General features: G+C 44.3%; 1 protein-coding gene and 1 long non-coding RNA gene across 3 annotated transcripts in view; one reads left to right on the forward strand and one right to left on the reverse strand.

Annotated features, from left to right (window-relative positions):
• Positions 1–14,468, reverse strand: part of MSN (moesin) — a 211,265-nt gene that overhangs the window by 72,928 nt on the left and 123,869 nt on the right. For both annotated transcript variants that reach the window (XM_068247677.1, XM_068247678.1), the window contains exon 4: positions 7,926–8,200. In XM_068247677.1, the coding sequence (XP_068103778.1) occupies positions 7,926–8,200 (275 nt within the window). The remainder of the gene's footprint in view (positions 1–7,925; positions 8,201–14,468) is intronic.
• Positions 1–14,468, forward strand: part of LOC137527195 (uncharacterized) — a 46,511-nt gene that overhangs the window by 4,663 nt on the left and 27,380 nt on the right. The window lies entirely within an intron of this gene.

Raw genomic sequence — 14,468 nt, forward strand, 5'->3', positions numbered from 1 at the left:
TGCAGCAAGGATCACAGACAGGAAACTCCCAAGAGTATGTACTGAGAATTTCTTTGTGGGAGGGGTTTCACCACAATATCAGCCATACAGCGCCCCCTGATGGTCTGTTTGTGAAAAGGAATAGATTTCTCATGTAAAAGGGGGTATCAGCTACTGATTGGGATAAAGTTCAATTCTTGGTCGGAGTTTCTCTTTAAGTGAAAAAAAGGGCTACATTTCCACATTACACAACTATCAGTAATTTATCACTGTTTAACCACTTCGCCATATCTGGACGCATATATCCGTCCAGATAGGCAGTGGTGCTGCATCCATGTGGTGCGCGCGATCGGGCGCGCCCCCGCGCGTGCTCCCGCTACCTCCCGCTGCCCCCCGATCAGTGAATGGGAATATAATTCCCATTCACCGATCTAAGTCCCCGGCAGAAATACCGACGCTTTCTCATCAGAGAGCGTGGTATTTCTGCCCCCAGGAAACTTCTTCTCTTCATTTTAGTTCCTAGATGCGACATCGTTCGCATCCAGGAATTTTTTGAATGTGGCCATCTTGTGGCCAAACAGTAAACTGCACCCACATTATTTAAAAAAAAAAAATACATTATATTACATCTAAAATTAGCAGTTTCCCTCACAAACTAAAATTACCCAAATACATTTTTGTATAAAAAAAAAAAAAAATTACAATTAAAAAAAAAAAAACTACCTAAATAGTTACCTAAGGGTCTGAACTTTTTAAATATACATGTCAAGAGAGTATCTTATTAAAATTATAAGCTTGTAAATAGTGATGGACGCAAATTGAAAAAATGCACCTTTATTTCTAAATAAAATATCGGCGCCATAGATTGTGATAGGGACGTAATTTAAACGGTGTAATAAGCGGGACAAATGGGCACATAAAATGCATGGGTTTTAATTACTGTAGCATGTATTAATTTTAAACTATAATGGCCAAAAACTGAGAAATGATTTTTTTCCATTTCTATCTTAATCTTCCTGTTAAAATGCATTTACAGTAAAGTGGCTCTTAGCAAAATGTACTACACAAAGAAAGCCTAATTAGTGGCGGAAAAAACGAGATATAGATCAATTAATTTTGATAAGTAGCGATAAAGTTATTAGCGAATGAATGGGAGGTGAACATTGCTCGGATGCATACGATTTTCGAAGATGTAGGCTGAAGTGGTTAAGACAAATGCAGCTACCATATACTGTGTCTAAAATGAATACTCTGCACCCAGTGTCTGAAAACATGAAGCACTGCAAAATGAATTGTTAATTTTCCATGGCCTGTGGTCACACAATTATGCTTACAGTAAGCTGCAGATTCACATGCATGCTGGGAAAGATTTAATATTAACGGATGATTAACAACAAAAATTGCTTTTGCAGCGATTTTCCCCTCTCCTCCAAAAAATTAGCCACAATATAATTTGAGAGGAAGAAATTCTGGTTTTAAAAAGTTTATTATTTTACTGTCGATACAAATGTTTGTTCTTTCTATTTTCATAAACCAATACAAAAATTATTGAAACAAAAAAAAAAAAGGTTTTTTTTATTTTTATTGGGTTAATGGAGTTCATTTCACTTTACTCCGATATTTGAATATTTGATGGTTTATAATGGTTTATAAAATAAAGAGAATGGATGAGAAATTGATTATTTTACGCTTGAATCCATTCTAACATTTTTTTTCCGCTACTTAACTTTATTTCACAAAAGAGTTCTTTCACTTCCAAGGCAATGCCCGGCCATTACCATAGCCGTACATGAATCCACTGAAAATAATAGAGTGTACTGCATGTTTGCGCAGTGCGAGTAAAAAAAAAAAAAAAAAAAAAAAAAAAGCGCACACTTCCCTCTCTTTCACCCCGAATACTTATTAGCGCTTGTCCTAATAAGTGCTGGTATATTTCTCCCGGACATTCAGTGCACACCAGCATAGAGTTCTGCCTGAGACATACTACAACACAGGGCTGGGCCAGCAAAGCCTCCTCCTTACATACATCCCTTTGCAGAACACCCTAGTCCAATGTAATGGAAAGAGTCTCTTCCCAAACTCTAGAGTCCAGGAGAAGGTGCAAATGATATTATGGGGGCTGTCCATACATTAAGAACATTATCTGTCCTTATCTTCTTTACAAAATAAAATTTCAAAACTTTGCAACTGATAAAGAACCAGGCAAAAAAAACCTAACTTTTTTTTTGTATTTTCTTTCTTGCTACTGGCTTAAAAGGCACTTTATTGATAACGCATAACAATATCACCTAGTTCAGGCATGGGCAAACTTGGCCCTCCAGCTGTTAAGGAACTACAAGACCCACAATGCATTTCAGGAGTCTGACAGCCACAGTCATAACTCATAAAGGCAAATGCATTGTGGGACTCGTAGTTCCATAACAGCTGGAGGGCCGAGTTTGCCCATGCCTGAGTCCTAGTTGAAAATCCAGGAGAACAGTTAATGTCAGACTATGTCAGACATTGGCCTTTTCCTGCAAGTCCAATTTTGGACAAAAAATTGGCTGCCGCTAGGTAAAGCCAATACCGAAAAAAAAAAAAAATCAGTCACAGCACAACCCTCCGTGCCACGCAAGTTAAACATTATGTGGGCCCATTTGGGCTTTCTCTAGGGGACCGTTGCCAGATATAGTCCAGCACCGCGTCACTCTATGCGGATTAAAGAGTCAGACATGCAGCGCAGCAACAAAATTACGCTGGTGCTAGTGCAAGGGGGGCTAGCTACAGTGTGTAAGCTGGTGTCGGACCAACCCGCTCGCCCTGATGCTGGGTCACCTGCTCACTCTAAATCTAGGAGGTAGAGACCCTACAGATCCTTATGACTGCAGCATTTTCTCAAAATCCACCTCTGTCCAGCACACCGGAAAAAGAAAAGTGCTGGGGGCTTGACATCGCAAATATTGATCGGAAGGGGTTAAAAAAGGGACCAACGAGAGAAGTAAAGATCTGCAATCTCATGAATATTGCAATAATTTTATAGCCCATATACTGTAATTTGCAGAGTCCACGAGGAATCCAGGTAAATTGAATGGAGGCCTTTACCTAAAAGCTCAGTAAAAGCAAGAAGAGCAAAACCAATGATGCTAATGTGGTTGTGTGCGTAGGGAAAAAGCTGTAGGTGGTAAGGCCTCTTTTCCACGGATGGCTGAACTGCTCATTTGGAGAGCAGTTCAGCCATCCGGCCGCTGGTCACAAGCGCCATTTGACTGCAATTACATGTAGCTGAATGGCATCATTAGTTAGCACTGCGCGTGTTGACACACGACAGCGTTATCAGGTGAGGAAAATAAAAAAACTCATGTTGCCTCTGAGAAAAGCAACCACTGTGCGGAGATGCAACTACACCTGTGCAGGGCGCTAGCAAGCGCCTGGTCAGTAGAGGGGAGCAGCTAACAGGTGGTGAAATTACTGCTATCAGCTGCTCATGGAAAAGAGACATTAAAGTGCTTTTCCTGCATGTAAAAAACAAGGAACTTTTTTGTGAATGCAGTGTTGGGCTGTTAGCAGGTACAGTTGTGTTCAAAATTATTCAACCCCCACTGAAATTGAGCGTTTTGGCAAGTTTGACATTGATTTTGATCATTTCAGTCATCTTGTTTATAATTAAATCAAAGAGGCACTTGTAAGCAGTGGCGTAGCTAAGGAGCTGTGGGCCCCGATGCAAGTTTTACAATGGGGCCCCCCAAGCACTCTATACATAACAATTTATACGGCGCACCAAAATCTGCCAATGGCAACTACAGTGTCAGAGGTGCAAGAAGGGGATGGGGAACAGTTTGTTAATGATTACCACTATTCAAAGTATCTACAGAAGTCATTATTATGAGCATAGGACCAATAGAGAGCTAATTCTGTAGTTAAGGGAGGGCCCTTCGGGGCCCCTCTGGCCCAAGGGCCCCGATGCGGTCGCTACCTCTGCACCCCCTATTGCTACGCCCCTGCTTGTAAGTCAGACAAATATATCATAACATTTATAATGAAATAACCACAAATGTCTTTTCTGTGCTCACATCTTTATCAGTTTTATTTACCCCCAAGTGACATTCATTCTTAGTACAACATCCTTTTCCAGTTATAACAGCTTTTAACCCTCCTGGCAGTCAATGAAAACCACCAGGGGGCAGCGCAGCACTATTTTTTTTTTTAAATCATGTAGCTAGCCTAGCGCTAGCTACATGACAGCCGCTGTGCAGCGGCATCCTCCCACCCTCTTCGATCACCTCCGGCGAGCAAGCCCGTCCGGAAATCCCGTGCTGAACGGGATTTCCATTAGGGCTTCCCCCGTCGCCATGGTGACGGGCGGAATGAAGGGAGTCCCGATACACCCCTTAGCACTGCCTGGCACTGATTGGCCAGAAAGCGCATGGGGTCTGGGGGGCGTTGCGGCGAATCAGCGGTGATCGGGCAGTACACGCAGCTAGCAAAGTGCTAGCTGCGTGTACAAAAAAAAATTATGCAAATCGGCCCAGCAGGGCCTGAGAAATCCTCCTGCGCGGCATAGCCCGTGCTCAGCTCGGGCTTACCGCCAGGAAGGTTACACGTGAAGCATAGCTTGACACAAGTATCTTGCAGCGGTCTACGGGTATCTTAGCCCATTCTTCATGGGCAAAAGCCTCCAGTTCAGTCACATTCTTAGGCTTGCAACTGCTTTCTTCAAGTCCCACCAGAGGTTCTTAATCTGATTAAAGTCTGGTGACTGCGAATGACATTCCAAAACGTTCCAGCACTTAAAGGATACCACAACTGAACGTTTGTGGTTAAAATGAGTGCAGCACTGTATAGGGTGTAATGCGCATATACCTACTGTTCCTCCCGCCCCCCTCCGTCTGCCGCCGTTCACACTCTATACACTCCGGTGTTTGGCGACTTGTTTGACCTCTGCCCCGGACATACTGTGCCCTGTGTGCGCAGTATGTCCTTCCCCCTTCATTTCTGGCCGGCGCACAGCGCGAGGCTCAGAACCTGCTGTCCACTCTGCGCTGCGTGTGCGCTCCATTACACCGAGCGCCACATGCTAATTATGTGACGCGCGGTGTAATGGAGCGCACACGCAGCGCAGAGGGGACAGCAGCTTCTGATCCTCGCGCTGTGCGCCGGCCAGAAGTGAAGGGGGAAGGACATACTGCGCACACAGGGCGCAGTATGTCCGGGGCAGAGGTCAAACAAGTCGCCGCACACCGGAGTGTAGAGAGTGTGAACGGCGGCAGATGGAGGGGGGCGGGAGGAACAGTAGGTATGTGCGCATTACACCCTATACAGTGCTGCACTCATTTTAACCACAAACGTTCAGTTGTGGTATCCTTTAATCTGCAACCATGCTCTAGTGGACTTAGAGGTATGCTTGGGATCATTGTCCTGTTGAAAGGTCCAACGTCTCCCAAGCCTCAGGTTTGTGACGGACTGCACATTTTCATCCAATATCTCCTGGTACTGAAGAGAATTCATGGTACCTTGCACATGCTGAAGCTTCCCTGTACCTGCAGAAGCAAAACAGCCCCAAAGTATGATTGACCACCCCGCCATGCTTCACAGTAGGCAAGGTGTTCTGTTCTTCATAGGCCTTGTTCTTCCTCCTCCAAACATACCATTGATCCATGGACCCAAACAGTTCTAATTTTGTTTCAGTCCACAGAACACTATCCCAAAACTTTTGTGGTTTGTCCACATGACTTTTGGCATACTGCAGTCGACTCTTCTTATTCTTTGGAGACAGCAAGGGGGTGCGCCTGGGAGTTTGGGCATGGAGGCCTTCATTACACAGTGTGCACCTTATTGTCTGAGCTGAAACTTCAGTACCGCATCTGACAAATCTTTTTACGGTTCCTCAGCAGTCACGCAGGGACTTTTCTCCACTTTGCGCTTCAGGTAGTGCACAGCAGCCGAAGTCAGCATCTTCTTTCTGCCACGTCCAGGTAGCGTTTCAACAGTGCCCCTTGCCTTGAATTTGCGAATGATGCTTCCTATGGTGTCTCTTGGTAAGTTTAACATCTTTGCAATCTTCTTATAGCCATTGCCCTTCCTGTGAAGAGAAATCACCTCTTCTCTTGTCTTTCTGGACCATTCTCCTGACTTCACCATGTTTGTAAACACACCAGTAAATGGCTAGAAGGAGCTGAGTATCACAGTCATTTTAAATCTGCCTAATTGGTGCTTATTATGCTTGATTGCTGCTTGTTAACATCCACAGGTGTTTTCAATACCTGATCGAAAACACTTGAATGAACCTCTGTTCTTAAAGAGACACTGAAGCGGAAAAAAACTATGATATTATGACTTGTATGTGTAGTACAGCTAAGAAATAAAACATTAAGATCAGATACATCAGTCTAATTGTTTCCAGTACAGGAAGAGTTAAGAAACTCCAGTTATCTCTATACAAAAAAGCCATTATCTCTACAACTTTCAAAGTCCTGGAGAGAGCTGTTATCTGACTTTTATTATCTCAACTGTTAGTTAACTATTTACTTTTCCTCTGGCAGAAAAGAGGTCAGTTCACAGAATGCTCTGAAAGAATCATTTTGAATGCTGAGTGTTGTGTAATCTGCACATATTAGAGAATGATGCAATGTTAGAAAAAACACTATATACCTGAAAATAAAAATGAGAATATTTTCTTTGCTGCTAATCTTCTAGTAATTATTCATAGTACACAACCAATTATATCATATTTTTTTGCTTCAGTGTCTCTTTAAGAGTGGTAGTCTTTAAGGGGTTGAATAATTGTGTCAATGAAGAAATCACAAAAAAACCATTTAATACTGCATTACAAAAGCAATTGATGTCATTTTAGTTGCATTTGGCTCTTTAAAAAGTCCTTGCAAGATTTCATTCTGAACACAATTACAAATGTACACTAAATTCCCCCCTTACAGCATTGGGGGTTGAATAATTTTGAACACAACTATCTCATTCACCCAACAGTGGGTCAAGAGAGTCTTATACTGGGAATACACTGTTCGTTTCTGGCGCTCGATTCTCCTCTCGATCATTTTTGCCGCTCGATTCTGCAGTCGATTCTTATCTTTAGTTCGTTTTTCTTATTTTTTTCCATTCACTTCTATCAGAAATCGAGCGGCGAAAGGATTGAAAGGGAGATCGGACATGTCAGAAATTATCGAACCATCTAATCACCTCAGAAATGAACAGTGTATTTCCAGCATTCAAAAGGGCAGTTTTACATATTCATTTCACAAAGAGCTGATAGGAGATAAAGGCCTCAATTCACTAAGATCATGCTGGAGATAAGGCAAGAGAAAACTTACCTCCACACAGTGAGAGAGTAATCTTATCTCTTCATTCCTTAAGTTACCTCCTCTGTAGTTATTTTACCTCCTCTGTAGTTATTTTACCTCCTTTGTAATTATTTTCACACGCCTGTCTTTAACTCTGGAGTTATTTTAAGGATTGGAGAGTTAACTTAAAGACAGAAAAGCTAACTTTAGGCTTGCCTGAGGTAAAATGTTTCCTGAATAATACATGCCTTAACACCATGGTAACAACGCTAGAAGAGTTATTAAAGACAGGAGATAAGCTTAGTGAATTGAGGCCATAGACTTATGAAAAAGAGGCCTTTTCAATAATATTGGGTGCCTGAGCATAGTACATGTTAAAATGCAGTGCAAGGGGCCTGGTACACGAAGCAAACAGTAAAAATGCTGTGCACAATTAGCGCACAGCAATTTTAATGGTACTAACAACAAAGGGGAAGCATGTGTTAGCCCTATTAGCACAAAGCACATTACTGGGTTTCGAGCTTGTTGCTGTGGTAACATGCTGAACATGTGTGGGGTACTGGGTATTACCATAGCAACGTGGCTCGGTAACGCGCGTTGCCTGCGCACAGCAATATTACCTCTGCTTTGTGCATCAGGCCCAAGTTGTCAAGAGTAAATGCTTTCTACCCCTACCTCTGAGGAAGCAGTTTGTCCTGTGACAGATATCCTGGCTTTTGTGCCTCCTTGTTATAGTCCCCATACTTGGCCTGTACAGCATAAGAAGCCAGGAGTACTGCAGTCTCTGGTGGGCAGTAAATGTCATCATTCAGGATCCCTTCCTTTACTTGTAGGAAGAATAGCCTTTGGGTGATGTCCTGGATCAGTTCTTCAGACACATCTTCCGGATAAAATTTGGCACGGAATTTAAATAAAAGTGGACTATCCTTTCGCACATCCTGTGCAGTTACCTAAGAAAAAACATATTACAGTCAGCCACTAATATTTTTCCATAATATTTATATAGAGAGGAACGTGAGGCACACCTCATTACAGCAAGGAGACATACAAAATGATAACTGTGCTGACTTTAGATAGATCGGCAATACTTCCAATATTCTACTTACATTTTACCTAACCTGCTTGTCATGCTAATTCTCTATCTACCTACTCCTAGCACAAACCCTGCTCCATCTACTCAACACCAAAGCTCCCCCTACCTCTAGCACTATCTGTCCCTTCATGCACATTATTATTGGCTTTAACCTCCTTGCGACCGCCTAATGTCAATTGGCGGTCACAAGGCGGCAGCCCCTGGACCGCGTAACACCAATTGGCGTCAAGTCCTGGGACGGCGTTTTGCAGGGGATTGCGCTCTCCGTTCCGTCATCAGTCTACCAGCGGCGATCGTCGCTAGGAGACTGAAAGTTGGCGCCCACTATTTACATTGTACAGCGATGCGATCTACAGCAGCACTGAACTCAGGACAGCCGTGTAACTCGGCTGTCCCCTGGATAGGCTGGCAACCCGATCCACTCTCATAGGCTGATGCCTAGGAGAGAGGATCGCTCTCATTGGTGCATGGAGGGAGGGATGGATTGAGAAAAAATACATTTTTATTCAAAAATAACAATAAAATTAATGAAAAAAAAAAACCTAGGAGCTGCAGCAGCGATCAAAGCCCACTAACAGAAGGCTCTGTTGGTGGGCAGAAAAGGGGGAGACACTCATGTGTGTGCTCAGTTTTATGGCTCTGCGAGTGAGCCATTAAAGCTGCAGAGCACATATTTGTAAAAAATAGCCTGGTCACTAGGAGGGTGTAACCCTGTGGTCCTTAAAGAGACTCTGAAGTGAGTCTCAATTCCAGTTTTTAAATAGTATTTATGTAAAGCAGTATAGGGCATGCTAAACCGCGGCTATCCTGCGGCAAAACGAGGGGTTTATACCACCCAAATCCCCTCTTCTAGGTCCGGAGAGCGCTTCCTCAGAGGCAGAGCTAATGGCTGTAGCTCTGCCTCTTGGCGCTTCAATCCACGCTGATCGCCACCTCTCCCCGCCCCTCTCAATCTGCCTTCACAGAGAGGGGCGAGGGAGAGGCGGAGATCCGCGCGGCAACTGACGCGCATGGAGGCAGAGCTGCAGCGGTAAGTCAGGAATAAATTTCTCCCTTTTAAAGCTATTTGGCCTAGGCCTTGTAAGGTTTTTCACCTTTCCCTGGATCAACTGTGATATGTGCAGGTTCAGGTTGGTGTTTTTTTTTGTTTATTTTTTCTAATTGGATTTGATAGACTGATGTCTTTTTTTTTTTCCACCAACTTAACTGTGTAACTATGTAAGAGAGAGAGCATTGGCTTTAGCCCTGGCTACAAGAATTAATAATTTCAAGAAAGATAAAATCTAGCCTTATCTCCTCACGTGAAACCATTTAAGTTAGGTAAATGTAAGTGCTAAATGGGTTGTCAAAAGCGCACATACCTCTCTCCCCCCAAGGGAGAAAAATTTTCTGAAAATTCTGAAAAACCACTGAAAATTTTCATTTGTTTTCAATTGCATGTTTGACCACAAATACTGATGTCATTGGTGGGCGCAATTACGTTTAAGACTTGGGAAAAAAAGCCTTGGGAAGTTATTCAAATGGTAGATCACAAAAAAAAAAAAAAAAAAAAAAAAAAAAACAACCATACTTGCTATGTGATTTGCAAGCACTCCCATTCATGTAATCTAATCACAAACACAGGCAAACTGCAGCATGCACTGAGTTTGCAATTGGGTTAAGAACAAGGGTTAAGTAATAGGGGACAATAGGTGAAAGGAAGCGGTATATGAGATGTTAAAAGGATGACGGTCAGTTGCCAGGGTGTCCTAAGAAAGAGTATGCTTGCCTATAGAGGTTTTCAGGTTGCACATAAAAGGGGTAAGTATGGGCAAGAGGTGAATGTGTTGAGGGCAGGTGTTCAAGAGAAAGGGAGAGGATCCAGAGAAGTATTGTAGGTTACAGTGAGAAGGGGAGGATACCAGAGTGAAAGACAGGAGAACATAATTAGAAGTGCGGAGACTGCGTGTAGGGTGGCATCTGAAAATAAGTTTGTTAAGGTAGAAAGGAGGTAGGTTGTAAAGTGTTTTGTAGGAGAGTGTCAACATTTTGACTTGTATCCTTTCTGTAAAGCTACATACACACGGGGAACAAAAGTGGCTAGTCGCTAGCGCATAGGGGACGCGCGCGCGACAGCTCCGCCCATGTGACAGCTGTCTACACGGCTCTGCCCTTGGGCAGAGACGCGGCGGAAGCTGTTGCCGAAGGTGGGTTCCTTCCCCCCGCCGGAAGCTCCATACATTGTGTATGGAGTTGCTGTCGCTAGTCCGCATACACGCGGCGGACTAGCGACAGTTGCGGCGACAGTTGTTGCCGGCGATTGACCAAGTCAATCGCCCGGCGACAGCTCAGACTAGCGACGGTTTGTGGCGCGCACGGCATACACACGGGGGATCTGTCGCTGCATCATGCGCGTGCCACGCGGTTGCAGCGACAGTTGTAACTCGTGTGTATGTAGCTTAACTGACCAGTAAAGAGACTGACAGAGTGGGATAGGGCTGCATAAGTGGGAGGAAAGGTTAATGAGTCGTGCAGCAGAGTTCATGGTGGACTATCGGGTAGGCCGAAAAGCAGAGAGTTGCAGTAGTCTAGACGTGCAATAATTCATGCACAAGAAGTTTGGTAGTGTCCTGTGTGAGAAAAGGGCAGATGTGAGAGATCTATTTTAGGTGGAGGCAACAAGGGGTGGATAGCTTGTCAATGTGTGGTTTGAATGAGAGTGATGAGTCCAGTATTACACCAAGGCTGCATGCCTAGGGTACAGGGGTGATAGAAGAACCATCAACAGCGATTGTGATTCAGGCAGGGGAGTTGAAATGTGGGGTGGAAAAGTAACTATTTCAGTCTTGCCCATGTTGAGTTTTAGAAAACGAGAGAACATGAAGGAGGAGAGAACATTGAAACAGTCAGGAACACGAGCCATGAGAGTAGCCAAGTCGAGAGCTGAACAGTAGATTTGGGTATTGGCAGCGTATAGATGATATTGGAAGCCAAAGGAACTGATGAGCTGACCAAGACCATAAGTGTAGACCGAGCAAAGTATAGGTCCGAGGACTGAGCCTTGGCAAACTCCAACAGTGAGGGGTCTTATAGAGGTGGTGCCTGAGTGAGCAACACTGAAGGTCCCATCTGTGAGACAAGAGAAAAGCTAGGAGAGAGCAAGACTCTCAATGTCCATGTATGAGAGGATTTGGAGAAGAACAACCATGTTTTAGTTATACCAAAAAGAGGGAGGCCATGTGAGACAAACTAGAGCATATCCATGACCTTTTTACAACATACAGATTGTGCATTCCATAAGACACTTCCTATGGGAGCTGGGGCTGCAAGATATCTGAATAAGGTTAGTTGTGTGAAGGGAGCTGTGGGGTGTGCAAGGCAGATAAGCAGGGGAGGCTTGTCTGTTTAGAGGCTATGACCCAGGGCTATGTGAGATCACCAGCAGCAAGTAGGAGCAGGAAAACTGCCCGCAGAGGAGTATGGTTTAACGTAAATGTTGGCTAGGAGTATTTGGGAATGAATGAAGGAGAGAGGGATTTCAGGTGACAAAGAAGTTCGCAAGAGGCTAAGGAAGGTGAGGAAAGCAAGAAAGGAGAAACCAATTTACAGTGTGCTACATTGGGAGGGTGCATGTAGCTGTGCTGCTTACAGGTGTATGTAATAAAGGCAGAATGCATTGAAGAGCAAGGTGAACATAGTGGAAATGTGTAAGCGGTTTAAAAATTAGGGTTTTTCTACCTTGGTTGTAAGAGGTTGGTCTTGTGGTAGGAGAATTCAGGAGAATTTCTTGTTAGCTTTGGTCAATTTTGTTTCAAAGACACTTAGTCTATATTGCAGCCTAATAGAGTAAATGCATGGAGGTGGAAGTCGAGGTCCGATTCATACCAGTGAAAAACAGATAATGCTGCCTAGTAGAATGAATACAACTCATGCACTTCAAAAACAGGCAGTGTGGAAGGGCCCTAAGTGTGTAATGTGTGTGTATATGCCTTTCACCTCCATGTACAATATAACAGCTGAGCTGTTATATTGTGCATTATCTCGAACGATCCTAAATTGAATAAAATTGTCCTTAACCGTCCGCAGATCGCATATCGTCGGGCACCATATATTCGAGATTTACTAGTCAAAAGTCATTTCCAAGGACAAGATAGTTCCCAGAAACACTGCAAGGTAAAGGGCACCTATAAATGTGGTGGCTGCACAATGTGTCGGTACATTGGAGTAGGCAAAACAGTCTTGCTACCTAATGGGAGAACGTGAGAACTTGACCACTTTGTTAACTGTTCCACTATTTTAGTGGTATATCTCTTGGTCTGCCCATGTGGAGCTTTTTATGTGGGCAAGACAAAGAACGAGTTACGGACATGGATGTCCCAACACATTACTAGTATTTTGACTAAAAGGGTTACCAGCGTCCCCACTCCGGTGGCAAGACATTTTAAAATGACACATGGTTGTAGCCACGTACGTTTTATTGGATTGGACTGTATCCATAAAACAATCAGAGGCGGTAACTTCGACCACCACTTACTCCAAAAAGAACAGAGATGGATCTTTGATTTGAGAGCAACAGACCCCCCCGGGTCTCAATGAATCCATTAATTAAAGTCCCTTCCTACCACTTTAGTTGACTTGGGTGTTCCGTGATCGGGGGAGGGGGGGGGGGGGTCTGTGGACAATTTATGTCTGTCTGTGATGACAGGCCAGGGGGGTACTTGTCACAGCATTCCACCGCAATGATGTTCCGCTGCTATTTGTTTGTTTTGTCAATAGACATATAGTTATACCTGGTAAGGGATCCAGCGACTGTCAGTTATCTGACTTTGGTTACAACTGGTATCTCTACTTCCCCCATATTTGAGTTATATATGCGGAAGACTTTTTTGTGAGCCTAATCTTCCTATAGGATATATTGCTGATACTTCCCTTTTTTTTCTGATGATGGATTTGTTTTTTGATGTGTCCGCCCCCGGGTGCTGCACCCGCCCTTTCCCTCCCCCCCCCGGCTCCTTACTGGGATGAATTCTTTCTGACAGCTCTCCTGGCCCTATCTGTTGGTGGTGGAGCTGGGTTGGGGGCCGCCTCCGGGGGCTGCCCAGTGCTGTAATGCTAGCATTCGTGCATCTCTCCTCTCGCTCTTGTGCCTACCCCCCCCCCCCCCCCGATCCAGCTGCGCCTCCGGCCTCCCTCCATGTGGGGGTGGGCGGGCGCTGTGATGCGTTGGGACTTTGCACTTATCTGTGATTGAGTCTGTGTGTAGCTGACTGCTTGAGCCACGCTGACCTGAAGAAACCAGAAGTTACCGGTGAAACATGTCGTGGGCTAGCGTGGCACACCTGGCGGATGTCTGATCGCTGCCTTACCGTTCCTATCCTCGTGAGCTTGCCCTCCCTTATCCCTCTGCTCTCATTGAATCTCTCCCCATGCCTTGCTGGAAAATATCTTGGCTTGGACTCGCATTGGATCAGTGTAAAACAGACGGTGTAGACTTGATATCGTGATGGTGGATTATCATCAAACAGCCTGAAGTTTACAGTTTGCATGAAAGCTGGACACCGGGGATCTGGTACTTTATGCCTTGTTTATGAATGGTTGCTGGCAAGAATCCTCTTGCTTATACCTTGCTGTGCATTGCTACCATTTGCATACAGTGTTGGCTTTCATTGCTTACTTGCTGCACAGAGACTCTGTGATACAAGTTGCCACATACATGGGCAGCACGGTGGCGTAGTGGTTAGCGCTCTCGCCTTGCAACGCTGGGTCCCCGGTTTGAATCACAGCCAGGTCAACATCTGCAAGGAGTTTGTATGTCCTCCCAGTGTCTGCGTGGGTTTCCTCCCACATCCCAAAAATATACAGGTAAGTTAATTGGCTTCCCCTAAATTGGCCGTAGATTACGATACATACACTACTGTATATAGACCTAGGGTAGAGATTCGATTGTGAGCCCCTCAGAGGGAAAGTTAAGTGACAATATACTCTGTACAGCACTGCGGAAGATGTCAGCGCTATATAAATACTAAATAATAAAAAAATAAATAACATGCCTTGGCTGTTACTAACACTAGTCTAAATATCCACTGGTCATTGTTGGACTAATCTGTGTATGTACCTGCTGCCTGTTTATGAACTGTGGTTTTTGC

This window comes from Hyperolius riggenbachi, chromosome 8 (genome assembly GCF_040937935.1).
Source record: "Hyperolius riggenbachi isolate aHypRig1 chromosome 8, aHypRig1.pri, whole genome shotgun sequence".
Lineage (NCBI taxonomy): Eukaryota > Metazoa > Chordata > Amphibia > Anura > Hyperoliidae > Hyperolius > Hyperolius riggenbachi.